The sequence below is a fragment of the Carcharodon carcharias genome, chromosome 8, assembly GCF_017639515.1.
Source record: "Carcharodon carcharias isolate sCarCar2 chromosome 8, sCarCar2.pri, whole genome shotgun sequence".
Taxonomy (NCBI): Eukaryota; Metazoa; Chordata; class Chondrichthyes; order Lamniformes; family Lamnidae; genus Carcharodon; species Carcharodon carcharias.
This window is the reverse complement of record NC_054474.1, coordinates 101833026-101860776: the sequence shown is the minus strand read 5'-3', so window position 1 is coordinate 101860776 and position 27751 is coordinate 101833026. Positions and strand designations below refer to the sequence as shown.

General features: G+C 42.9%; 1 protein-coding gene across 1 annotated transcript in view; it reads left to right on the top strand.

The window, feature by feature from the left end:
• The window catches only part of LOC121281476 (ran-binding protein 17-like), a gene marked incomplete at its 5' end in the record, with an annotated part of 1080904 nt that extends 1053607 nt beyond the window's left edge, over positions 1 to 27297 (top strand). The window contains 2 exons of the mRNA XM_041194421.1: positions 20888 to 21015; positions 27195 to 27297. Coding sequence (XP_041050355.1) covers positions 20888 to 21015; positions 27195 to 27297 — 231 coding nt within the window. The remainder of the gene's footprint in view (positions 1 to 20887; positions 21016 to 27194) is intronic.
• Between the last annotated feature and the right edge of the window lie 454 nt (positions 27298 to 27751).

Genomic DNA, 27751 nt, shown 5'->3' with positions numbered 1-27751 from the left:
CCCTCAGTCGGCCCAGTTCGTAATGTTTTACCCCCCAGTCAGCACAGTTTGTGATGTTTTACCCCTTCATCATCACAGTTTGTGATGTTTTGCCCCACAGTCAGCACAGTTTGTGATGTTTTGTCCCTCAGTCAGCACAGTTTGTGATATTCTGTCCCTCAGTCAGCACAGTTTGTGATGGTTTTCCCCTCAGTTAGCACATTTTATAATGTTTTACCCCACAGTCAGCACAGTTTGTGATATTTTGCCCTTCAGTCAGCACAGTTTCTGATGTTCTACCCCTCAGTCAGCACCATTTGTGATATTTTACCCCTCAGTCAGCACAGTTTGTGGTGTTTTACCCCTCAGTCAGCAGATGGCACATTTTCTGAAGCTTTGCCTCTTGTCAGCACAGTTTGTGGTGTTTTGCCCCTCAGTCAGCACAGTTTGTGATATTCTGTCGGTCAGCACATTTTGTGATATTTTACCCCTTAGTCAGCACAGTTAATGATGTTTTGCCCCTCAGTCAGTGCATTTTTTGATGTTTTGCCCCTCAGTCTGCATCGTTTGTGATGGTTTACCCCTCAGTCAGTACAGTTTGTGATGTTTTAGCCCTCAGTCAGCACATTTTGTGATATTCTGTCCCTCAGTCAGCCCTTTTTACGATATTTTACTCCTCAGTCTGCGCATTGTGATGTTTTGCCCCTCAGTCAGTGCAGTTTGTGAAGCTTTTCCCCCTCAGTCAGCACATTTTGTGATATTTTACCACTCGGTCTGCACAGTTAATGATGTTTTGCCCCTCAGTCTGCTCATTTTTTGATGTTTTGCCTCTCAGTCCGCACAGTTTGTGATATTTTATCCCTCAGTCAGCACAGTTTGTGATGTTTTGACTCACATCAGCACAGTTTGTGTTGTTTTGACCCTGAGAAACACAGTTTGTGATGTTTTACCCCTCAATCTTCAAACTTTGTGATGTTTCGCCCCTCAGTCAGCACAGTTTGTGATGTTTTGCCCCAGCCAGCACAGTTTGTGATGTTTTACCCCTCAGTTAGCACAGTTTGTGATGTTTTTTCCCTCAGTCAGCACAGTTTGTGATATTCTGTCCCTCAGTCAGCACTTTTTACGATATTTTACTCCTCATTCAGCACATTTTGTGATGTTTTGCCCCTCAGTCTGCACATTTTGTGATGATTTGCCCCTCAGTCCGCACATTTTGTGATGATTTGCCTCTCAGTCAGCGCAGTTTGTGATGTTTTTCACCCTCAGTCAGCACATTTTGTGATATTTTACCACTCGGTCTGCACAGTTAATGATGTTTTGCCCCTCAGTCAGCTCATTTTTTTGATGTTTTGCCTCTCAGTCCGCACAGTTTGTGATATTTTATCCCTCAGTCAGCACGGTTTGTAATGTTTTGCCCCTCAGTCAGCCCAGTTCGTAATGTTTTACCCCTCAGTCAGCACAGTTTGTGATTTTTTTACCCCTTCGTCATCACAGTTTGTGATGTTTTGCCCCTCAGTCAGCACAGTTTGTGATGTTTTGTCCCTCAGTCAGCACAGTTTGTGATATTCTGTCCCTCAGTCAGCAGAGTTTGTGATGTTTTGCCCCTTAGTCAGCAGACTTTGTGATGTTTTGCCCCTTAGTCAGCAGAGTTTGTGATGTTTTCCCTCTCAGTCAGCTGATTTTGTGATGTTTTCCCCCTTCTGTCAGCACAGATTGAGATGTCTTGCCCCTCAGTCAGCAGATGGCACAGTTTCTGATGCTTTGCCTCTTGTCAGCACAGTTTCTGACGTTTTGCCTCTTGTCAGCACATTTTGTGATGTTTTGCCCCTCAGTCAGTGCAGTTTTTGATGTTTTGCCCCTCAGTCAGCGCAGTTTGTGATGTTTTGCCCCTCAGTCAGCACATTTTGTGATGTTTTGCCCCTCAGTCAGCGCAGTTTGTGATGTTTTGCCCCTCAGTCAGCACAGTTTGTGATGTTTTACCCCTCAGTCAGCACATTTTGTGATGTTTTGTCCCTCAGTCAGCAAAATTTGTGATGTTTTACCCCTTCGTCATCACAGTTTGTGATGTTTTACCCCTTCGTCCTCACAGTTTGTGATGTTTTGCCCCTCAGTCCGCACAGTTTGTGATGTATTGTCTCTCAGTCAGCACAGTTTGTGATATTTTGTCCCTCAGTCAGCAGAGTTTGTGATGTTTTGCCCCTAAGTCAGCAGACTTTGTGATGTTTTGCCCCTTAGTCAGCTCAATTTGTGATGTTTTACGCCTCAGTCAGCACAGTTTGTGATGTTTTACCACTAGTCAGCATAGTTAATGATGTTTTGCCCCTCAGTTAGCACATTTTTTGATGTTTTGCCTCTCAGTCCACACAGTTTATGATGTTTTACCCCTCAGTCAGCACAGTTTGTGCTGTTTTACCCGTCAGTCAACACAGTTTGTGATGTTTTACCCCTCAGTCAGCACAGTTTGTGCTGTTTTACCCCTCAGTCAACACAGTTTGTGATGTTTTACCCCTCAGTCAGCACAGTTTGTGATGTTTTGCCCCTTAGTCAGTAGAGTTTGTGATGTGTTTCCCCTCAGTCTGCACATGGCACCGTTTCTGATGTTTTGCCTCTTGTCAGCACAGTTTGTGGTGTTTTTCCCCTCAGTCAGCGCAGTTTGTGATGTTTTTCACCCTCAGTCAGCACATTTTGTGATATTTTACCACTCGGTCTGCACAGTTAATGATGTTTTGCCCCTCAGTCAGCTCATTTTTTTGATGTTTTGCCTCTCAGTCCGCACAGTTTGTGATATTTTATCCCTCAGTCAGCACGGTTTGTTATGTTTTGCCCCTCAGTCAGCCCCGTTCGTAATGTTTTACCCCTCAGTCAGCACAGTTTCTGATGTTTTGTCCCTCCGTCAGCACAGTTTGTGATGATTTCTTCCTCAGTCAGCACAGTTTGTGATGTTTTCCTCCTCCGTCAGCACAGTTTGTGATGTTTTTCCCCACAGTCAGTGCAGTTTGTTATGTTTTACTCCTCAGTCAGCACAGTTTGTATGTTTTGGACCACAGTCAGCACAGCTTGTGATATTTTGCCCCTCAGTCAGCGCAGTTTGTGATGTTTTACCCCTCAGTCAGCACAGTTTGTGATGTTTTACCCCTAGTCAGCATAGTTAATGATGTTTTGCCCCTCAGTTAGCACATTTTTTGATGTTTTGCCTCTCAGTCCACACAGTTTATGATGTTTTACCCCTCAGTCAGCACATTTTGTGCTGTTTTACCCCTCAGTCAACACAGTTTGTGATGTTTTACCCCTCAGTCAGCACATTTTGCGATATTTTACCACTCGGTCTGCACAGTTAATGATGTTTTGCCCCTCTGTCAGCTCGTTTTTTTGATGTTTTGCCTCTCAGTCCGCACAGTTTGTGATATTTTATCCCTCAGTCAGCACGGTTTGTAATGATTTGCCCCTCAGTCAGCCCAGTTCGTAATGTTTTACCCCTCAGTCAGCACAGTTTCTGATGTTTTGTCCCTCCGTCAGCACAGTTTGTGATGATTTGTTCCTCAGTCAGCACAGTTTGTGATGTTTTACTCCTCCGTCAGCACAGTTTGTGACATTTTTCCCCACAGTCAGTGAAGTTTGTTATGTTTTACTCCTCAGTCAGCACAGTTTGTATGTTTTGGACAACAGTCAGCACAGCTTGTGATATTTTGCCCCTCAGTCAGCACAGTTTGTGATGTTTTACCCCTCAGTCAGCACAGTTTGTGATGTTTTACCCATTCGTCAGCACAATTTTTGAAGTTTTGCCCCTTAGTCAGCAGATGGCACGGTGTTTTGATGTTTTTCCTCTTACCAGCACAATTTGTGGTGCTTTGTCCCTCACTCAGTGCAGTTTGTGATGTTTTACCCCCTCAGTCAGCACATTTTGTGATATTTTACCCCTCAGTCAGCACAGTTAATGATGTTTTGCCCCCAGTCAGCGCATTTTTTGATGTTTTGCCTCTGAGTCCGCACCGTTTGTGATGTTTTACCCCTCAGTCAGCACAGTTTGTGATGTTTTGCCCCTCAGTCAGCGGTTTGTGATGTTTTGCCCCTCAATCAGCACATTTTGTGGTGTTTTTCCTCTCAGTCAGCAAAGTTTGTGCTGTTTTACCCCTCAGTGAACACAGTTTGTGATGTTTTACCCCTCAGTCAGCACAGTTTGTGATGTTTTGCCCCTTAGTCAGTAGAGTTTGTGATGTGTTTCCCCTCAGTCTGCACATGGCACCGTTTCTGATGTTTTGCCTCTTGTCAGCACAGTTAGTGGTGTTTTTCCCCTCAGTCAGCGCAGTTTGTGATGTTTTTCACCCTCAGTCAGCACATTTTGTGATATTTTACCACTCGGTCTGCACAGTTAATGATGTTTTGCCCCTCAGTCAGCTCATTTTTTTGATGTTTTGCCTCTCAGTCCGCACAGTTTGTGATATTTTATCCCTCAGTCAGCACGGTTTGTAATGTTTTGCCCCTCAGTCAGCCCAGTTCGTAATGTTTTACCCCCCAGTCAGCACAGTTTGTGATGTTTTACCCCTTCGTCATCACAGTTTGTGATGTTTTGCCCCTCAGTCAGCACAGTTTGTGATGTTTTGTCCCTCAGTCAGCACAGTTTGTGATATTCTGTCCCTCAGTCAGCACAGTTTGTGATGGTTTTCCCCTCAGTTAGCACATTTTATAATGTTTTACCCCACAGTCAGCACACTTTGTGATATTTTGCCCTTCAGTCAGCACAGTTTCTGATGTTCTACCACTCAGTCAGCACCATTTGTGATATTTTACCCCTCAGTCAGCACTGTTTGTGGTGTTTTACCCCTCAGTCAGCAGATGGCACATTTTTTGAAGCTTTGCCTCTTGTCAGCACAGTTTGTGCTGTTTTGCCCCTCAGTCAGCACAGTTTGTGATGTTTTGCCCCGCAATCAGCACAGTTTGTGATATTTTACCCCTCAGTCAGCACAGTTTGTGATGTTTTGTCCCTCAGTCAGCACAGTTTGTGATGTTTTCCCCCTCAGTCAGCATTTGTGATGTTTTACCACTCAGTCAGCACAGTTTGTGATATTTTTCCCCGCAGTCAGCACAGTTTGTGATGTTTTACCCCACAGTCAGCACAGTTTGTGTTGTTTTACCCCTCAGTCAACACAGTTTGTGATATTTTACCCCTCAGTCAGCACAGTTTGTGATGTTTTACCCCTCAGTCAGCACAGTTTGTGATGTTTTACCCCTCAGTCAGCACAGTTTGTGATATTTTACCCCTCAGTCAGCACAGTTTGTGATGTTTTGTCCCTCAGTCAGCACAGTTTGTGATATTCTGTCAGTCAGCACATTTTGTGATATTTTACCCCTTAGTCAGCACAGTTAATGATGTTTTGCCCCTCCGTCAGTGCATTTTTTGATGTTTTGCCCCTCAGTCTGCATCGTTTGTGATGGTTTACCCCTCAGTCAGCACAGTTTGTGATGTTTTAGCCCTCAGTCAGCACATTTTGTGATATTCTGTCCCTCAGTCAGCCCTTTTTACGATATTTTACTCCTCAGTCTGCGCATTGTGATGTTTTGCCCCTCAGTCAGTGCAGTTTGTGAAGCTTTTCCCCCTCAGTCAGCACATTTTGTGATAGTTTACCACTCGGTCTGCACAGTTAATGATGTTTTGCCCCTCAGTCTGCTCATTTTTTGATGTTTTGCCTCTCAGTCCGCACAGTTTGTGATATTTTATCCCTCAGTCAGCACAGTTTGTGATGTTTTGACTCACATCAGCACAGTTTGTGTTGTTTTGACCCTGAGAAACACAGTTTGTGATGTTTTACCCCTCAATCTTCAAACTTTGTGATGTTTCGCCCCTCAGTCAGCACAGTTTGTGATGTTTTGCCCCAGCCAGCACAGTTTGTGATGTTTTACCCCTCAGTTAGCACAGTTTGTGATGTTTTTTCCCTCAGTCAGCACAGTTTGTCATATTCTGTCCCTCAGTCAGCACTTTTTACGATATTTTACTCCTCATTCAGCACATTTTGTGATGTTTTGCCCCTCAGTCTGCACATTTTGTGATGATTTGCCCCTCAGTCCGCACATTTTGTGATGATTTGCCTCTCAGTCAGCGCAGTTTGTGATGTTTTGCCCCTCAGTCAGCGCAGTTTGTGATGTTTTACCCCTCAGTCAGCACAGTTTGTGATGTTTTACCCATTGTCAGCATAGTTAATGATGTTCTGCCCCTCAGTTAGCACATTTTTTGATGTTTTGCCTCTCAGTCCACACAGTTTATGATGTTTTACTCCTCAGTCAGCACAGTTTGTGCTGTTTTACCCCTCAGTCAGCACAGTTTGTGATGTTTTACCCCTCAGTCAGCACAGTTTGTGATATTTTGTCCCTCAATCAGCAGAGTTTGTGATGTTTTGCCCCTTAGTCAGCAGAGTTGTGATGTTTTCCCTCTCAGTCAGCTGATTTTGTGATGTTTTCCCCCTTCTGTCAGCACAGTTTGAGATGTCTTGCCCCTCAGTCAGCAGATGGCACAGTTTCTGATGCTTTGCCTCTTGTCAGCACAGTTTCTGATGTTTTGCCTCTTGTCAGCACATTTTGTGATGTTTTGCCCCTCAGTCAGCGCAGTTTGTGATGTTTTGCCCCTCAGTCAGCGCAATTTGTGATGTTTTGCCCCTCAGTCAGCACATTTTGTGATGTTTTACCACTCGGTCTGCACTGTTAATGATGTTTTGCCCCTCAGTCAGCTCATTTTTTTGATGTTTTGCCTCTCAGTCCGCACAGTTTGTGATATTTTATCCCTCAGTCAGCACGGTTTGTAATGTTTTGCCCCTCAGTCGGCCCAGTTCGTAATGTTTTACCCCCCAGTCAGCACAGTTTGTGATGTTTTACCCCTTCATCATCACAGTTTGTGATGTTTTGCCCCACAGTCAGCACAGTTTGTGATGTTTTGTCCCTCAGTCAGCACAGTTTGTGATATTCTGTCCCTCAGTCAGCACAGTTTGTGATGGTTTTCCCCTCAGTTAGCACATTTTATAATGTTTTACCCCACAGTCAGCACAGTTTGTGATATTTTGCCCTTCAGTCAGCACAGTTTCTGATGTTCTACCCCTCAGTCAGCACCATTTGTGATATTTTACCCCTCAGTCAGCACAGTTTGTGGTGTTTTACCCCTCAGTCAGCAGATGGCACATTTTCTGAAGCTTTGCCTCTTGTCAGCACAGTTTGTGGTGTTTTGCCCCTCAGTCAGCACAGTTTGTGATATTCTGTCGGTCAGCACATTTTGTGATATTTTACCCCTTAGTCAGCACAGTTAATGATGTTTTGCCCCTCAGTCAGTGCATTTTTTGATGTTTTGCCCCTCAGTCTGCATCGTTTGTGATGGTTTACCCCTCAGTCAGTACAGTTTGTGATGTTTTAGCCCTCAGTCAGCACATTTTGTGATATTCTGTCCCTCAGTCAGCCCTTTTTACGATATTTTACTCCTCAGTCTGCGCATTGTGATGTTTTGCCCCTCAGTCAGTGCAGTTTGTGAAGCTTTTCCCCCTCAGTCAGCACATTTTGTGATATTTTACCACTCGGTCTGCACAGTTAATGATGTTTTGCCCCTCAGTCTGCTCATTTTTTGATGTTTTGCCTCTCAGTCCGCACAGTTTGTGATATTTTATCCCTCAGTCAGCACAGTTTGTGATGTTTTGACTCACATCAGCACAGTTTGTGTTGTTTTGACCCTGAGAAACACAGTTTGTGATGTTTTACCCCTCAATCTTCAAACTTTGTGATGTTTCGCCCCTCAGTCAGCACAGTTTGTGATGTTTTGCCCCAGCCAGCACAGTTTGTGATGTTTTACCCCTCAGTTAGCACAGTTTGTGATGTTTTTTCCCTCAGTCAGCACAGTTTGTGATATTCTGTCCCTCAGTCAGCACTTTTTACGATATTTTACTCCTCATTCAGCACATTTTGTGATGTTTTGCCCCTCAGTCTGCACATTTTGTGATGATTTGCCCCTCAGTCCGCACATTTTGTGATGATTTGCCTCTCAGTCAGCGCAGTTTGTGATGTTTTGCCCCTCAGTCAGCGCAGTTTGTGATGTTTTAACCCTCAGTCAGCACAGTTTGTGATGTTTTACCCCTAGTCAGCATAGTTAATGATGTTTTGCCCCTCAGTTAGCACATTTTTTGATGTTTTGCCTCTCAGTCCACACAGTTTATGATGTTTTACACCTCAGTCAGCACACTTTGTGCTGTTTTACCCCTCAGTCAACACAGTTTGTGATGTTTTACCCCTCAGTCAGCACAGTTTGTGCTGTTTTACCCCTCAGTGAACACAGTTTGTGATGTTTTACCCCTCAGTCAGCACAGTTTGTGATGTTTTGCCCCTTAGTCAGTAGAGTTTGTGATGTGTTTCCCCCTCAGTCAGCACATTTTGTGATATTTTACCCCTCGGTCTGCAGATGGCACCATTTCTGATATTTTGCCTCTTGTCAGCACAGTTTGTGGTGTTTTTCCCCTCAGTCAGCGCAGTTTGTGATGTTTTTCACCCTCAGTCAGCACATTTTGTGATATTTTACCACTCGGTCTGCACAGTTAATGATGTTTTGCCCCTCAGTCAGCTCATTTTTTTGATGTTTTGCCTCTCAGTTCGCACAGTTTGTGATATTTTATCCCTCAGTCAGCACGGTTTGTAATGTTTTGCCCCTCACTCAGCACAGTTTGTGATGTTTTACCCCTTCGTCATCACAGTTTGTGATGTTTTGCCCCTCAGTCAGCACAGTTTGTGATGTTTTGTCCCTCAGTCAGCACAGTTTGTGATGTTTTGCCCCTCAGTCAGCGCAGTTTGTGATGTTTTGCCCCTCAGTCAGCGCAGTTTGGGATGTTTTTCCCCCTCAGTCAGCACATTTTGTGATATTTTACCCCTCGGTCTGCAGAGTTAAATATGTTTTGCCGCTCAGTCAGCTCATCTTTTGATGTTATGCCTCTCAGTCCGCACAGTTTTTGATATTTTATCCCTCAGTCAGCACCGTTTGTGATATTTTATCCCTCAGTAAGCACATTTTTTGATGTTTTGCCTCTCAGTCAGCAGTTTGTAATGTTTTGCCCCTCAATCAGCAAAGTTTGTCATGTTTTGTCCCTCAGTTAGCACAGTTTGTGATGTTTTGCCATGCAGTCAGCACAGTTTGTCATGATTTTCCCCTCAGTCTGCACAGTTTGTGATGTTTTTTCCCTCAGTCAGCACAGTTTGTGATATTCTGTCCCTCAGTCAGCACTTTTTATGATATTTTACTCCTCATTCAGCACATTTTGTGATGTTTTGCCCCTCAGTCTGCACATTTTGTGATGATTTGCCCCTCAGTCGGCACATTTTGTGATGATTTGCCTCTCAGTCAGCGCAGTTTGTGATGTTTTGCCCCTCAGTCCGCACATTTTGTGATATTTTATCCCTCAGTCAGCACGGTTTGTGATGTTTTGACTCACATCAGCACAGTTTGTGTTGTTTTGACCCTGAGAAACACAGTTTGTGATGTTTTACCTCTCAATCTTCAAACTTTGTGATGTTTCGCCCCTCAGTCAGCACAGTTTGTGATGTTTTGCCCCAGTCAGCACAGTTTGTGATGTTTTACCCCTCAGTTAGCACAGTTTCTGATGTTTTGTCCCTCAGTCAGCACAGTTTGTGATATTCTGTCCCTCAGTCAGCACTTTTTACGATATTTTACTCCTCATTCAGCACATTTTGTGATGTTTTGCCCCTCAGTCTGCACATTTTGTGATGATTTGCCCCTCAGTCCGCACATTTTGTGATGATTTGCCTCTCAGTCAGCGCAGTTTGTGATGTTTTGCCCCTCAGTCAGCGCAGTTTGTGATGTTTTACCCCTCAGTCAGCACAGTTTGTGATGTTTTACCCCGAGTCAGCATAGTTAATGATGTTTTGCCCCTCAGTTAGCACATTTTTTGATGTTTTTCCTCTCAGTCCACACAGTTTATGATGTTTTACCCCTCAGTCAGCACAGTTTGTGCTGTTTTACCCGTCAGTCAACACAGTTTGTGATGTTTTACCCCTCAGTCAGCACAGTTTGTGCTGTTTTACCCCTCAGTCAACACAGTTTGTGATGTTTTACCCCTCAGTCAGCACAGTTTGTGATGTTTTGTCCCTTGGTCAGTAGAGTTTGTGATGTGTTTCCCCTCAGTCTGCACATGGCACCGTTTCTGATGTTTTGCCTCTTGTCAGCACAGTTTGTGTTGTTTTTCCCCTCAGTCAGCGCAGTTTGTGATGTTTTTCACCCTCAGTCAGCACATTTTGTGATATTTTACCACTCGGTCTGCACTGTTAATGATGTTTTGCCCCTCAGTCAGCTCATTTTTTTGATGTTTTGCCTCTCAGTCCGCACAGTTTGTGATATTTTATCCCTCAGTCAGCACGGTTTGTACTGTTTTGCCCCTCAGTCAGCCCAGTTCGTAATGTTTTACCCCTCAGTCAGCACAGTTTCTGATGTTTTGTCCCTCCGTCAGCACAGTTTGTGATGTTTTGTTCCTCAGTCAGCACATTTTGTGATGTTTTACTCCTCCATCAGCACAGTTTGTGACGTTTTTCCCCACAGTCAGTGCAGTTTGTTATGTTTTACTCCTCAGTCAGCACAGTTTTTATGTTTTGGACAACAGTCAGCACAGCTTGTGATATTTTGCCCCTCAGTCAGCGCAGTTTGTGATGTTTTACCCCTCAGTCAGCACAGTTTGTGATATTTTACCCCTAGTCATGCATTGTTAATGATGTTTTGCCCCTCAGTTAGCACATTTTTTGATGTTTTGCCTCTCAGTCCACACAGTTTATGATGTTTTACCCCTCAGTCAGCACATTTTGTGCTGTTTTACCCCTCAGTCAACATAGTTTGTGATGTTTTACCCCTCAGTCAGCACATTTTGTGATATTTTACCACTCGGTCAGCACAGTTAATGATGTTTTGCCCCTCAGTCAGCTCATTTTTTTGATGTTTTGCCTCTCAGTCTGCACAGTTTGTGATACTTTATCCCTCAGTCAGCACAGTTTGTAATGTTTTGCCCCTCAGTCAGCCCAGTTCGTAATGTTTTACCCCTCAGTCAGCACAGTTTCTGATGTTTTGTCCCTCTGTCAGCACAGTTTGTGATGATTTGTTCCTCAGTCAGCACAGTTTCTGATGTTTTACTCCTCCGTCAGCACAGTTTGTGACGATTTTCCCCACAGTCAGTGCAGTTTGTTATGTTTTACTCCTCAGTCAGCACAGTTTGTATGTTTTGGACCACAGTCAGCACAGCTTGTGATATTTTGCCCCTCAGTCAGCACAGTTTGTGATGTTTTACCCCTCAGTCAGCACAGTTTGTGATGTTTTACCCATTCGTCAGCACAATTTTTGAAGTTTTGCCCCTCAGTCAGCAGATGGCATGGTTTTTTGATGTTTTTCCTCTTACCAGCACAATTTGTGGTGCTTTGTCCCTCACTCAGTGCAGTTTGTGATGTTTTACCCCCTCAGTCAGCACATTTTGTGATATTTTACGCCTCAGTCAGCACAGTTAATGATGTTTTGCCCCCAGTCAGCGCATTTTTTGATGTTTTGTCTCTCAGTCCGCACCGTTTGAGATGTTTTACCCCTCTGTCAGCACAGTTTGTGATGTTTTGCCCCTCAGTCAGCGCAGTTTGTGATGTTTTGCCCCTCACTCAGCACATTTTGTGGTGTTTTGCCTCTCAGTCAGCACAGTTTGTGGTGTTTTGCCTCCAGTCAGCACAGTTTGTGGTGTTTTGCCTCTCAGTCAGCGCAGTTTGTGATGTTTTGTCCCTCAGTCAGCGCAGTTTGTGATATTTTACCACTCGGTCTGCACAGTTAATGATGTTTTGCCCCTCAGTCAGCACATTTTTTGATGTTTTGCCTCTCAGTCAGCAGTTTGTAATCTTTTGCCCCTCAGTCAGCAAAGTTTGTGATGTTTTGCCATGCAGTCAGCACAGTTTGTGATGGTTTTCCCCTCTGTTAGCGCATTTTATAATGTTTTACCCCACAGTCAGCACATTTTGTGATATTTTGCCCTTCAGTCAGCACGGTTTCTGATGTTCTACCCCTCAGTCAGCACCATTTGTGATTTTTACCCCTCAGTCAGCACAGTTTGTGATGTTTTACCCCTCAGTCAGCACAGTTTGTGATGTTTTGCCCCTCAGTCATCACAGTTTGTGATATTTTACCCCTCAGTCAGCACAGTTTGTGATGTTTTGCCCCTCATTCAGCGCAGTTTGTGATGTTTTTCCACCTCAGTCAGCACATTTTGTGATATTTTACTCCTCAGTCAGCACAGTTTGTGATGTTTTGCCCCTCAGTCAGCACAGTTTGTGATGTATTACCCATCAGTCAGCACATTTTGTGATGTTTTGTCCCTCAGTCAGCACAATTTGTGATGTTTTACCCCTTTGTCAACACAGTTTGTGATGTTTTACCCCTTCGTCATCACAGTTTGTGATGTTTTGCCCCTCAGTCAGCACAGTTTGTGATGTTTTGTCCCTCAGTCAGCACAGTTTGTGATATTTTGTCCCTCAATCAGCAGAGTTTGTGATGTTTTGCCCCTTAGTCAGCAGAGTTTGTGATGTTTTGCCCCTTAGTCAGCAGAGTTTGTGATGTTTTCCCTCTCAGTCAGCTGATTTTGTGATGTTTTTCCCCTTCTGTCAGCACAGTTTGAGATGTCTTGCCCCTCAGTCAGCAGATGGCACAGTTTCTGATGCTTTGCCTCTTGTCAGCACAGTTTCTGATGTTTTGCCTCTTGTCAGCTCATTTTGTGATGTTTTGCCCCTCAGTCAGCGCAGTTTGTGATGTTTTGCCCCTCAGTCAGCGCAATTTGTGATGTTTTGCCCCTCAGTCAGCACATTTTTTGATGTTTTGCCCCACAGTCAGCGCAGTTTGTGATGTTTTGCCCCTCAGTCAGCACATTTTGTCATGTTTTGCCCCTCAGTCAGTGCAGTTTGTGATGTTGTGCCTCAGTCAGCACAGTTTGTGATGTTTTGCCCCTCAGTCATCACATTTTTTGATGTTTTGCCCCTCAGTCAGCGCAGTTTGTGATGTTTTGCCCCTCAGTCAGTGCAGTTTGTGATGTTTTGCCCCTCAGTCAGAGCAGTTTGGGATGTTTTTCCCCCTCAGTCAGCACATTTTGTGATATTTTACCCCTTGGTCTGCACAGTTAATTATGTTTTGCCCCTCAGTCAGCTCATCTTGTGATGTTATGCCTCTCAGTCCGCACAGTTTGTGATATTTTATCCCTCAGTCAGCACAGTTTGTGATATTTTATCCCTCAGTAAGCACATTTTTTGATGTTTTGCCTCTCAGTCAGCAGTTTGTAATGTTTTGCCCCTCAATCAGCAAAGTTTGTCATGTTTTGTCCCTCAGTTAGCACAGTTTGTGATGTTTTGCCATGCAGTCAGCACAGTTTGTCATGATTTTCCCCTCAGTCTGCACAGTTTGTGATCTTTCGCCTCTCAGCACAGTTTCTGATGTTCTGCCCCTCAGTCAGCACCATTTGTGATGTTTTGTCCCGCAGTCAGCACAGTTTGTGATGTTTTTCCCCCTCAGTCAGCACAGTTTGTGATGTTTTTCCCCTCAGTCAGCTCATTTATTGATGTTTTGCCTCAGTCTGCACAGTTCGTGATATTTTATCCCTCAGTCAGCACAGTTTGTGATGTTTTACCCCTCAGTCAGCTCATTTATTGATGTTTTGCCTCTCAGTCAGCACAGTTTGTGATATTTTATCCCTCAGTCAGCACAGTTTGTGATGTTTTACCCGTCAGTCAACTCATTTATTGATGTTTTGCCTCTCAGTCAGCACAGTTTGTGATGCTTTGCCCCTCAGTCAGCACAGTTTGTGATGCTTTGCCCCTCAGTCAGCACAGTTTATGATATTTTCCCCCTCAGTCTGCACAGTTTGTGATATTTTATCCCTCAGTCAGCATAGTTAATGATGTTTTGCCCCTCAGTTAGCACATTTTTTGATGTTTTGCCTCTCAGTCCACACAGTTTGTGATGTTTTGCCCCTTAGTCAGCACATTTTGTGATGCTTTGCCCCTCAGTCAGCTGATTTTGTAATGTCTTTACCCCTTCTGTCAGCACATTTGGTGATATTTAACCCCTTGGTCTGCACAGTTAATGATGTTTTGCCCCTCAGTCAGCACAGTTTGTGATATTTTATCCCTCAGTCAGCACAGTTTGTGATGTTTTGCCTCTCAGTCAACACATTTTTTGATGTTTTGCCTCTCAGTCAGCACAGTTTGTGATATTTTATCCCTCAGTCAGCACAGTTTGTGATGTTTTGCCTCTCAGTCAGCACATTTTTTGATGTTTTGCCTCTCAGTCCACACAGTTTGTGATATTTTATCCCTCAGTCAGCACAGTTTGTGATGTTTTGCCTCTCAGTCAGCACATTTTTTGATGTTTTGCCCCTCAATCAGCACAGTTTGTGATGTTTTTCCCCTCAGTCAGCACAGTTTGTGATGTTTTATCCCTCAGTCATCACAGTTTGTCATGATTTTCCCCTCAGTCAGAACAGTTTGTGATGTTTTACCCCTCAATCAGCACAGTTTGTGATGTTTTGTCATGCAGTCAGCACAGTTTGTCATGATTTTCCCCTCAGTCAGCACAGTTTGTGATGTTTTGCCCCTCAGTCAGCACAGTTTGTGATGTTTTACCCCTCAGTCTGCACAGTTTCTGATGTTCTGCCCCTCAGTCAGCACCATTTGTGATGTTTTGTCCCTCAGTTAACACATTTTCTGATGTTCTGCCCCTCAGTTAGCACCATTTGTGATGATTTGTCCCGCATTCATCATAGTTTGTGATGTTTTTCCCCCTCAGTCAGCACATGTTTTAGATGTTTTGTTCCTCAGCACAGCTTGTGAACTTTTGCCCCTCAGGCAGCACAGTTTGTGATGTTTTGCCCCTTAGTCAGCATAGTTTGTGATGTTTTGCCCCTCAGTTAGCGCATTTTTTGATGTTTTGCCTCTCAGTCCACACAGTTTGTGATATTTTACCCCTCAGTCAGCCCAGTTTGTGATGTTTTGTCCCTCAGTCAGCACAGTTTGTGATGTTTTACCCCTCAGTCAGCACAGTTTGTGATATTTTACCCCTCAGTCAGCACAGTTTGTGATGTTTTACCCCTCAGTCAGCACAGTTTGTGATGTTTTACTCCTCAGTCAGCACAGTTTGTGATATTTTACCCCTCAGTCAGCACAGTTTGTGATGTTTTACCCTTCAGTCAGCACAGTTTGTGATGTTTTACCCCTCAGTCAGCACAGTTTGTGTTGTTTTACCCCTCAGTCACCACAGTTTGTGATGTTTTACCCCTAGTCAGCACAGTTTGTGATGTTTTACCCCTAGTCAGCATAGTTAATGATGTTTTGCCCCTCAGTTAGCACATTTTTTGATGTTTTGCATATCAGTCCACACAGTTTGTGATATTTTACCCCTCAGTCAGCACAGTTTGTGATGTGTAGCCCCTCAATCAGCACAGTTAATGACGTTTTACCCTTCAGGCAGCAAAATTTTTCATGGTTTGCCCCTCAGTCAGCACGTTTTGTGATCTTTTGCCCCTCAGTATGCACAGTTTGTGATATTCTGTCCCTCAGTCAGCACGTTTTGTGATATTTTGCCCCTCAGTCAGCACAGTTTGTGATGATTTGCCCCTTGGTAAGCACAGTTTGTGATGTTTTTCCCCCTCAGTCAGCACATGTTTTTGATGTTTTGTTCCTCAGCCAGCACAGTTTGTGATGTTTTACCCCTCGTCAGCACAGTTTGTGATGTTTTACCCCTAGTCAGCATAGTTAATGATGTTTTGCCAATCAGTTAGCACATTTTTTGATGTTTTGCATATCAGTCCACACAGTTTGTGATATTTTACCCCTCAGTCAGCACAGTTTGTGATGTGTAGCCCCTCAATCAGCACAGTTAATGACGTTTTACCCTCAGGCAGCAAAATTTTTCATGGTTTGCCCCTCAGTCAGCACGTTTTGTGATCTTTTCCCCCTCAGTATGCACAGTTTGTGATATTCTGTCCCTCAGTCAGCATGTTTTGTGATATTTTGCCCCTCAGTCAGCACATGTTTGTGATGATTTGCCCCTCAGTGAGCACAGTTTGTGATGATTTGCCCCTCAGTCAGCACAGTTTGTGATGTTTTGCCCCTCGGTCAGCACAGTTTGTGATGATTTAACCCTCAGTTAGCACAGTTTGTGCTCTTTTGCCCCTCAGTCAGCACAGCTTGTGATGTTTTGTCCCTCAGTCTGCCTTTTTTATGATAATTTACTCCTCAGTCAGCACAGTTTGTCATGTTTTGCCCCTTAGTCAGCAGAGTTTGTGATGTGTTTCCCCTCAGTCCGCACAGCTTGTAATGTTTTGCCCCTCAATCAGCACACTTTGTGATGTTTTTCCCCCTCAGTCAGCACATTTTATGATATTTTACCCCTCGGTCAGCACATTTTTTGATGTTTTGCCTCTCAGTCAGCAGTTTGTAATGTTTTGCCCCTCAGTCAGCAAAGGTTGTGATGTGTTGTCCCTCAGTTAGCACAGTTTGTGATGTTTTGCCATGCAGTCAGCACAGTTTGTGATGATTTTCCCCTCAGCACATTTTATGATGTTTTACCTCACAGTCATCACCGTTTGTGATGTTTTGCCCCTCAGTCAGCACAGTTTGTGATGTTTTACCCCTAGTCAGCATAGTTAATGATGTTTTGCCCCTCAGTTAGCACATTTTTTGATGTTTTGCATATCAGTCCACACAGTTTGTGATATTTTACCCCTCAGTCAGCACAGTTTGTGATGTTTTGCCCCTCAGTCAGCTCAGTTTGTGATGATTTGCCCCTCGGTCAGCACAGTTTGTGATGATTTGCCCCTCAGTCAGCACAGTTTGTGATGTTTTGCCTCTCAGTCATCAGGTTTTGTGATGTTTTACCCCTTCCGTCAGCACAATTTTTGAAGTTTTGCCCCTCAGTCAGCAGATTGCACGGTTTTTTGATGTTTTTCCTCTTACCAGCACAGTTTGTGGTGCTTTGTCCCTCACTCAGTGCAGTTTGTGGTTTTTCCCCCTCAGTCAGCACATGTTGTGATATTTTACCCCTCAGTCAGCACAGTTAATGATGTTTTGCCCCTCAGTCAGCGCATTTTTTGATGTTTTGCCCCTCAGTCTGCACCGTTTGTGATGTTTTACCCCTCAGTCAGCACAGTTTGTGATGTTTTAGCCCTCAGTCAGCACATTTTGTGATATTCTGTCCCTCAGTCAGCCCTTTTTACGATATTTTACTCCTCAGTCAGCGCAGTTTGTGATGTTTTTCCCCCTCAGTCAGCACATTTTGTGATATTTTACCCCTCGGTCTGCACAGTTAATGATGTTTTGCCCCTCAGTCAGCTCATTTTTTGATGTTTTGCCCCTCAGTCAGCACATTTTTTGATGTTTTGCCTCTCAGTCAGCAGTTTGTAATCTTTTGCCCCTCAGTCAGCAAAGTTTGTGATGTCTTGTCCCACAGTTAGCACAGTTTGTGATGTTTTGCCATGCCGTCAGCACAGTTTGTGATGGTTTTCCCCTCAGTTAGCACATTTTATGATGTTTTACCCCACAGTCAGCACTGTTTGTAATGTTTTGCCCCTCAGTCAGCACATTTTGTGATTTTCTGTCCCTCAGTCAGCACTTTTTACGATAATTTACTCCTCAGTCAGCAAAGTTTGTGATGTTTTGCCCCTTAGTCAGCACAGTTTGTGATGTTTTGCCCCTCAGTCAGCACATTTTGTGATGTTTTGCCCCTCAGTCTGCACTGTTTGCGATGATTTGCTTCTCAGTCCACTCATTTTGTGAAGATTTGCCCCTAAGTCAACACAGTTTGTGATGATTTCCCTCTCATTCAGCTGATTTTGTGATGTTTTACCCCTTCTGTCAGCACAGTTTGAGATGTCTTGCCCCTCAGTCAGCAGATGGCACAGTTTCTGATGCTTTGCCTCTTGTCAGCACAGTTTGTGATGTTTTGCCCCTCAGTCAGCGCAGTTTGTGATGTTTTTCCCCCTCAGTCAGCACATTTTGTGATATTTTACCCCTTGGTCTGCACAGTTAATGATGTTTTGCCCCTCAGTCAGCACATTTTGTGATATTTTATCCCTCAGTCAACACAGTTTGTGATGTATTGCCTCTCAGTCAGCACAGTTTGTAATGTTTTGCCCCTCAATCAGCAAAATTTGTGTTGTTTTCCCTCTCAGTCAGCTGATTTTGTGATGTTTTTACCCCTCAGTCAGCAGATGGCACAGTTTCTGATGTTTTGCCTCAGTCAGCGCATTTTGTGATATTTTACCCCTCGGTCTACACAGTTAATGATGTTTTGCCCCTCAGTCAGCTTATTTATTGATGGTTTGCCTCTCAGTCTGCACAGTTTGTGATAATTTATCCCTCAGTCAGCACATTTTTTGATGTTTTGCCTCTCAGTCAGCAGTTTGTAATGTTTTGCCCCTCAGTCAGCACAGTTTGTGGTGTTTTGCCCCTCAGTCAGCGCAGTTTGTGATGTTTTTCCCCTCGGTCTGCACAGTTAATGTTGTTTTGCCCCTCAGTCAGCTCATTTATTGATGTTTTGCCTCTCAGTCTGCACAGTTTGTGATATTTTATCCCTCAGTCAGCAGTTTATAATGTTTTGTCCCTCAGCTAGCACAGTTTGTGATGTTTGGCCATGCAGTCAGCAAAGTTTGTGATGATTTTCCCCTCAGTTAGCACATTTTATGATGTTTTACCCCTCAGTCATCACAGTTTGTGATGTTTTCCCCCTCAGTCAACACATGTTTTTGATGTTTTGTTCCTCAGTCAGCACAGTTTGTGATCTTTTGCCCCTCAGTCTGCACAGTTAATGTTGTTTTGCCCCTCAGTCAGCTCATTTATTGATGTTTTGCCTCTCAGTCTGCACAGTTTGTGATATTTTATCCCTCAGTCAGCAGTTTATAATGTTTTGTCCCTCAGCTAGCACAGTTTGTGATGTTTGGCCATGCAGTCAGCAAAGTTTGTGATGATTTTCCCCTCAGTTAGCACATTTTATGATGTTTTACCCCTCAGTCATCACAGTTTGTGATGTTTTCCCCCTCAGTCAACACATGTTTTTGATGTTTTGTTCCTCAGTCAGCACAGTTTGTGATCTTTTGCCCCTCAGTCAGCAGAGTTTATGATGTTTTACCCCTCAGACAGCACAGTTTATGATGTTTTACCCCTCAGGCAGCACAGTTTATGATGTTTTACCCCCTCAGTCAGCCCAGTTTATGATGTTTTACCCCTCAGGCAGCACAGTTTATGTTGTTTTACCCCTCAGGCAGCACAGTTTATGATGTTTTACCCCTCAAGCAGCACAGTTTGTGATATTTTACCCCTCAGTCAGCACAGTTTATGATGTTGTACCCCTCAGGCGGCACAGTTTATGATGTTTTACCCCTCTAGCAGCACAGTTTGTGATATTTTACCCCTCAGTCAGCACAGTTTGTGATGTGTAGCCCCTCAATCAGCACAGTTTATGACGTTTTACCCCTCAGGCAGCACAATTTTTCATGTTTTGCCCCTCAGTCAGCTCATTTATTGATGTTTTGCCTCTCAGTCTGCACTGTTTGTGATATTTTATCCCTCAGTCAGCACAGTTTGTGATGTTTTGCCCCTCAGTCAGCACAGTTTGTGATGTTTTGCCCCTCGGTCTGCACAGTTTGTGATATTTTATCCCTCAGTCATCACAGTTTCTGATGTTCTGCCCCTCAGTTAGCACAGTTTGTGATGTTTTGCCCCTCAGTCAGCACAGTTTGTGATGTTTTGCCCCTCAGTCAGCACAGTTTGTGATGTTTTGCCCCTCAGTCAGCACAGTTTGTGATGTTTTGCCCCTCAGTCAGCTAAGTTTGTGATGTTTTGCCCCTCAGCACATTTTGTGATGTTTTACCCCACAGTCAGTACATTTTTGATGTTTAACCCACAGTCAGTACATTTTGTGATGTTTTGTCCCTCAGTTTGCACAGTTTGTGATATTTTACCCCACAGTCAGCACATTTTGTGATATTTTCCCCCACAGTCAGCATGTGTTGTGATTTTTACCCCCCAGTCAGCACATTTTGTGATGTTTTACCTCTCAGTCTGCACAGTTTCTAATGTGTTGCCCCTCATTCAGCACAGTTTGTTATGTTTTGCCCCTTAATCTGCGCAGTTTGTGATGTTTTGCCAGTCAGTTGGTGCAGTTTCTGATATTTTGTTCCATACTCGGCACAATTGTTGACGCTTTGCTCAGAATTCGGCACCGTGTCACACTGCATAAGATGACGTTACATTTCCAGATAACATGTGGAAAGCACTTCCAAATGAGGCAGGCAGAAAATGAACAACAGGAAGATGGGAGGGTCTTGTCTGAGTTTTTGCATCCCCTGGGCTTTGTTTCCTGGGTACTTGTCAGTGAATTTACTTTGAAATGAAGAAAGGTTCCTTATTTATGGTCATTTCACTTGTTTTGGGCAATGCAATGATAAAAGCAGAGAAGTTGTGCAGCCAAGGAGCTGCATGGGAAATCTCTTGGTGTTGTGTGAAAGCATGACCTAGGGTGTCCCTGTTTTTACTTTTGAAAATCTGGTTTTCCTAGCCCAATATCTGTGTCATACACCACAGACATTTAATGAAATTCACTCTGGAACTTCGGCTGAAAGGATTGATTTCTTTCAGAGCAACTCACGTCCACGTTTTCATTTCATGTTGACACGTTTCTTCAACTCCTGATTTATTTCTTACGTCACATCATTCACACTGGTATATGCCTCTACATAGAATATCCATAAGATTGAGCACAGTTAAGCTTCAGCTTTAGTGCCTAAAGAATTGAGATCAAAATTCACTAAGAAATTAGTACTGCAAACAATATGCAGTGAAACTCAGTTGACCTTTGCCACATTTTGCTTGATAATTGCAGTATTTCAGTGAGTTGAGAAGCAATCTGATAAGCAACCAGGACCCTGAGCAGCAGCAAACACTGCATGCATGCTTTGAGAAGTTAATGGAAGGAGTGGAACAGAATTTGCTAATCAAGAACAGGGACAGGTAAGCTGAGCCAATGAAGTGAAGATTAAAGATGATGGTGTCATATCATTATCAAGGTCAAAGTTTTACAGAGGCAAATGTGGTTGCCCATCCATAAATATAATGAGTCGTAAATGGCATTTAACCATTCCAATATCATTTTAAAAAAAATAATTCTCAGGATCTGGACAACTGGTGTGAAGCTTGAGTCAGATCTGGCCAAACCAGGTAAGGACAGCAGGTTTCCTTCCTCGAAGGGCATTAGCAGACCACTTCTGTAGAACAATCTGCTAGCTACATGGTCACTTTTACTGATATAAGCAGTTTATTTCCAAATTTTTTTAAACTAAGTTCAAATGCTCAGACAGACAATCTGGTGGATCAGGTACATTGCAGGTGAAATTTAATACAAAGGAGTATTAAATAATACATTTTGGTATGAAGAATGAGAAGAGGCAATATAAAATAAAGGGTACAATTTTGAAGGGGGCGTAAGAATGTAAGGATTTGGTGGACAAATCATTGAAGATGGCAAGGTTGGTTGAAAAATGGTTAATAAGGCAAACAGGATCCTGAGCTTTATAAAGCTGAGGCATAGAGAACAAAAGCAAGGAAATAAGGGTGAACCTGTATAAAACTCTGGTTTAGCCTGAACTGGAGTATTGTGTCCAGTTATAAGGCACCTTCTTGAAGGCCTATTGAAAATCCAGATAAATTACATCTACTGCACTATCACTGTCTACTCTCTGTTATTTCCTCAAAAAGTTCAATAAGGTTGGTCAAGCAAGATTTTCCCTTTTGAGGTCTATGCTGACTATTCATTATTATATTTCTTATTTAGTTAAGATTCCATTATTTCTCCTGTCGCTGATGTTAAGCTGACTGGTCTATAATTCCCTGGAACAAAAACAGAATTACCTGGAAAAACTCAGCAGGTCTGGCAGCATCGGCGGAGAAGAAAAGAGTTGACGTTTCGAGTCCTCATGACCCTTCAACAGAACTGTTCTGTCGAAGGGTCATGAGGACTCGAAACATCAACTCTTTTCTTCTCCGCCGATGCTGCCAGACCTGCTGAGTTTTTCCAGGTAATTCTGTTTTTGTTTTGGATTTCCAGCATCCGCAGTTTTTTTGTTTATAATTCCCTGGACATGTTCTGTTCTTAAGTATAGGAATTACATTAGGTATCCACCTGTCCACAATTACTGTCCCTTTTTCTAACGAATTATTAAATATGAGTTGTAATGCCTCTGCTATCTCTTCCCTAGATTTCTTTAAAATACATGGATGCAACTATTCCGATCAGGGCCTTTATCCTCTTTGACTTTGTTTACTTTATTCAGTACATCCCCTTTTTTATTTTAAATGCACTTACTCATTGCTCATCTCATCATTCAATGTCATGTCTCCCTGTTCTACCTCCCTGGTAAATACTGAAACAAAATAATTATCTAATATTTCTGCCATTTCTCTATCATTACCTGTGGTATTATTCTGTCTATCCCTTAATGGTCTTAATCCCATTACAGCCTTTTTTATTGATGTGCCTGTAGAATATTTTACTATTTTATTTCATGTTCTTTGATAATTTAATTTTATAGTTCCTCTTTGCCTTCCTAATTGTTTATTTTTACTTTTCTCCTAATTTTTTCATGTTCACTCTTATCTTGCACTTCTCTGCTGTCAATGTGTTTAATGTATGCCTCTTTCCTAACCCTTAGTTGTTCCCTTATGTCTTTATTCATCTGTGGAGTTCCATTAATGTTTAGCTTGTTCTTTCCTTTTACAGAATATATTTTATTCTTCATATCCTTACAGTACACAAAATTTTACATTCAACCTTACTTCTATGTAAATTCCAGTCTTCAGCCCTCTATTATTTCCCAGTACCTGCAGTCCACAAACTGAACTTTTACACTAGGTATGTGGAAGTATAGCTGTTGCATCCCCAGCTCATTCCTTGGTATACGGTGCTTCACATAAATGTTTAGTAGGATTTATGAAACATATACGCAATTAATAATGCTTATGGTATTATACATTTATCTCTCTATACATCTGTAAATTAGCATTTATTAACATGCATACATACATCTCTATCTGTAGGACTCAGTGCCACAGCACATATTATAATTTCCCTCGAAACATCAGGCCAGCATTTAGTGTTCTAGATGGTCAGTATCCAGGTATGTGAATGTAGTCCTGTCACTTTAATTCTCCACTTTTCTCCCATTCTGACCTCTCTGTCCTCAGTCTCCTGCACTGTTCCAATGAAGATCAATGGAAGATTGAGGAACAGCACCTCATCTTTCAATTAGGCACATCATAGCTTTCAGGCTTAACATTGAGTTCAACAATTTCAGCCTGTAACTTCTTCCCCCCATTTTGCTTATTTTTTCTTTGCTTGTTTTGGTTTTTTGCTCTTGTTTTTCTCTTTTTCGTTTTTGGATGGCAACTATTCACCACTCTGCCATTCACACTTCTTTTAGATACATCTTTAGTTTCTTTACTTGTCTCAGTGCCGCTCTTTTTAATCTCTTCTGCCAGCCCCCCTATCACTAATCTTCCCTTTTGTTCTTTTTTCATCCTCTGCCTTTCAATTGCTTAAGCCTATTATATTTCTAGCTTTTCCCTGTTCTGATGAATGACCATCCACCTGAACCATTAACTCTGTCTCTCTCTTCACAGGTGCTGTCTGGCCTGCTGAGCATTTCCAGCATTTTCTGTTTTTATTTCAGATTTCTTGCATACACAGTATTTTGCTTTTGTATTATGTGTGAATGAAGGAATGGTCATCATAGAATGATTACTGCACCAACAGAATGCTTCGACTGAGGCACTCACTGTATAAAAAGGTTTTTCCTCATGTCGCCTTCGCTTCTTTTGCTGATTAACTTAAATCTGTGCCCTCTGGTTCTTGATCCTTCTGCCAACTGAAACATTTTCTCCCTATCAACATTATCCAGACTCCTAATGCTTTTGAACACCTCTAGCAAATCCCCTTTTAGACTTCATCTCCAAGGAGAACAGACCCAGCTTCTCCAATCTATCCACATAATTAAGTCCCTCAGCCTTGGAACCATTACATAGAAACATTTGGCCTTTGGAGACTGCTCTGCCATTTAATATTTTATTCATTCACAGGATGTGGGCTTCGTTGGCTGGGCCAGCATTTATTGCCCATCCCAAGTTGGCCTTGAGAAGGTGGTGGTGAGCTGCCTTCGTGAATCGCTGCAGTCCCTTTGGTACACCCACAACGCTGTTAGGGAAGGAATTCCAGGATGTTGGCCCAGTCTAGTGAAGGAACAGTGATATATTTCCAAGCCATGGCTGATGCTCTATCTCAACGCCATATTCCCATGCTTTCCCCATGCACCTTGACACCTTTAGAGTCCAGAAATCTATCTATTTTCTTCTTAAATATATTCAATCACTTGGCCTCCACAACCTTCTGTGGTAGAGAGCTCCAGAGGTTCACCACCCTCTGAGTGAAGAAGTTTCTCCTCATCTCAGTCCTAAATGGTTTACCCCGTATCCTAGCATACGCAGTATTTTGCTTTTGTATTATGTTTGAATGAAGGAATGGTCATCAGGGTAAATCATAGAATGGTTACTGCACAACAGAATTCCTCGACTGAGGCAGTGCATTCCAAAACCTAACCACCCACTGTGTAAAAAGGTTTTTCCTCATGTCACCTTTGCTTCTTTTGCTGATTATCTTAAACCTGTGCCCTTTGGTTCTTGATCCTTCTGCCAACTGAAACATTTTCTCCCTATCAACATTATCCAGATGCCTAATGATTTTGAATACCTCTAGCAAATCTCCTTTTAAACTTCATGCTCTTGTGACCCCTTGTTCTAGACGGCCCCCAGCCAGAGGAAACATCATCTCTGTATACAGTCTATCCATCCCTGTCAGAATTTTATACATTTCAATGAGACCCCATCTCATTCTTCTAAACTCCAGTGAATGCAGGCCTAGCTGGCCCAATCTTTCTACATAAGACAGTCCTGCCATCCCAGGAATCAGGCTGGTGAACCTTCACTGCACTCCCTCTGTGGCAAGTATCTTTCTCAAGTAAGGAGACCAAAACTGCACAGAATACTCTAGGTATGGTCTCACCAAGGCCCTGTATAACTGCAGTAAGACATCCTTGCTCCTGTACTCAAGTCCTCTCGCAATGAAGGCCCCAACATACCATTTGCCTTGTTAACTGCTTGCTGCACCTGCATACTTGCTTTCAGTGATTGGTGTACAAGGACACCCAGGTCCCTTTGTATGTCAACATTTCCCAATCTATCACCATTTAAATATTGACAGGTCATGAGGACTCGAAACGTCAACTCTTTTCTTCTCCGCCAATGCTGCCAGACCTGCTGAGTTTTTCCAGGTAATTCTGTTTTTGTTAACCATTTAAATAATACCTGCCTTTCTGTTTTAACTACCAAAGTTCATACTTATCTGTTATACTGCATCTGCCAATGTATTTACCCATTCACTCAACCTGTCTAAATCGCTTTGAAGCCTCTTAACATCCCCCTCATTGCTCACATTCCCACCAGGTTTTGTGTCCTTTAGTGAATCCTTTCTTCACACTCTTTATTGCCTTCATATCCATTCTCAAGTGTGATTCCCAGAGCCAGACACAATACTCCAGTTGAGGCCAAACCAGTGTTTTATACAGTTTTATCATAATTTCATTGTATTTGTGCTCTACCTATAAAGTCTGAGATCCCAAAGGAACAAGAAGCATCCAGGTCAGATGAAAAGGAAAATATTTCCTACAGTGCCAACAATTTAATTGTAACAGTTCTGAAAAATGGAAGCTTTATTGGTGGAGTCATATTTCACATACTTAATAGATTTTTTCCAAGTCAATTTTCTCCACCACTTCATCTCCTCAAGAGGTTGACATCTTGCTGACATTCAGTTCCGCAAACACCAGCTGCCCTCTGTCACCCCTCATATGTCTACCTTAATAGTGAAAGTTGACAAGCATCACAGCCCATTATGGCCCTAGTGATTCATAGTGAAGCAAGGAACCTGGATGATGTTCTCTGTCAAGCTAGGTATACCAAACCCAACTGTCGCACCCTATCGGCAGCCTAGTCCCAAACTTGATCCCTTATCTGTACTCAGTTATCTGATCTCAATCAAAGAAAGATATGGGCCACTACAGTTGACCTCAATACACAGGGTGAAGGAAGTGAAAAATCATACCTAATCACTACCAAGTGAGACCTGCTGGAAGAGGCAAGATCAGATGAGATCAAGATCAGCTATGCTTCCTCCCATTGTATAATAATAGCTTACTGAGCCTTTCTGGTCAGCTAACAGAAAAACATGGACCAATTGCCCTCCAGAGGGCACCTGCCAAGGTCATCACAGACAGGGCGTAGCAGTCAGCAGGCTTCATCCACCTCCGCTGTGGATGGTCGGGTGCACAAGTCCATTGGGCCTCATTGAATGCAGCAGATCCCACCTGAAATAGGCATACAGAGTAGCTCACTGGGTACTTGGCGTTGACTGTTAGAAGTCCCGAGTGTTGACTATTTGCCGGTATTTGGTTTCACAAACACTAACGGCTAGTCAGGTAAGTTGTCAGGTGGAAGTGGAAGCAGAAGGGGACACGCATCGAGGTGGTGGAGCAGTAGTTCAAATATTTTTGTGAGTCTCAAAGGGGCCCTTCTGTTTGATCTGGACCCACAAAAGTAGGCTTGAAACTCACCTTATACTGAGCTATACTGAGCTGAGCATCTACAGTGAGCACTTTACTCAGCAGGTCGTTGAAATAGTTCTAAGTTGCCATGTCTAAAGGGACCACCAATTTGCATAAATTCACAAGGTTCCAACCTAAGTGATGCCTCAACCTCAAGGAAAGTAGGCTGAAAGAGCAGTGGGATTTCAAGCTTGGATTTCAACATCCACTCTATCCAGCTTCCTCTAGGGTTAAAACCCCTTCCTTTTATTACCTGCATTCACATGAAGAATAGGCTCTTGGATGTGATATTTGCAGACTGGTACTTCCTTTATAACTGTATCTCAGTGAGAATTAACACCAGTGAGAATTAAACCAGCAAAGACAAAGTTAGAGGGAAAAGGGTGTTTAATTTAGACTGTTTCTTCCATTGTTTGATTTTTAAATGGGATTCCCATTGAATTTAGACATCAGGATCTGTTGGATTTTTTTCTCTAATTGCAGGTTTACACAGAACATGTCCGTGTTTAAACGTGATGTAACCGAGACTTTGCGCATCAGCACAGCTGCCAATACTGCTGTAGGTAGTGTAGATATGATGAGCTGATCTTGAACGTGGTGGCAGAAATGATCGGAGGAGGATCCAAAATGCCCAGGACAGTGAGCATTATGCCACTGCATTTTGTTACTGCCACAAAATAAAATGTCTTTTTCACCTTGGTATTTGAAATAATGGTGATCTTCCTGGGATTGGGAGGAGGGATAGATAACTCTCTAATAAAATCTAGTGCAAGTTCAGGATGGGTTGGTATCTAACTAATGCCTCGCTTATTACCTGACTGACAATGGTCTCAGTGTCAGTGCAAACACCAAGTTCTAATCAAAACTAGTGTTTGGTACAAAAACTCTCTAGTTTACAGTGGAGCCTATTCGCAATACCGCTGATGAAATTACATTTTGCCTACAATGCAGCACACTTCTCAGATGGGAAGACGTTGAAGTTCCAGTATGTATGTAAATTAGATTGGTAGTCAGTGCCAGCTTCACAGCCCATTGCCAAA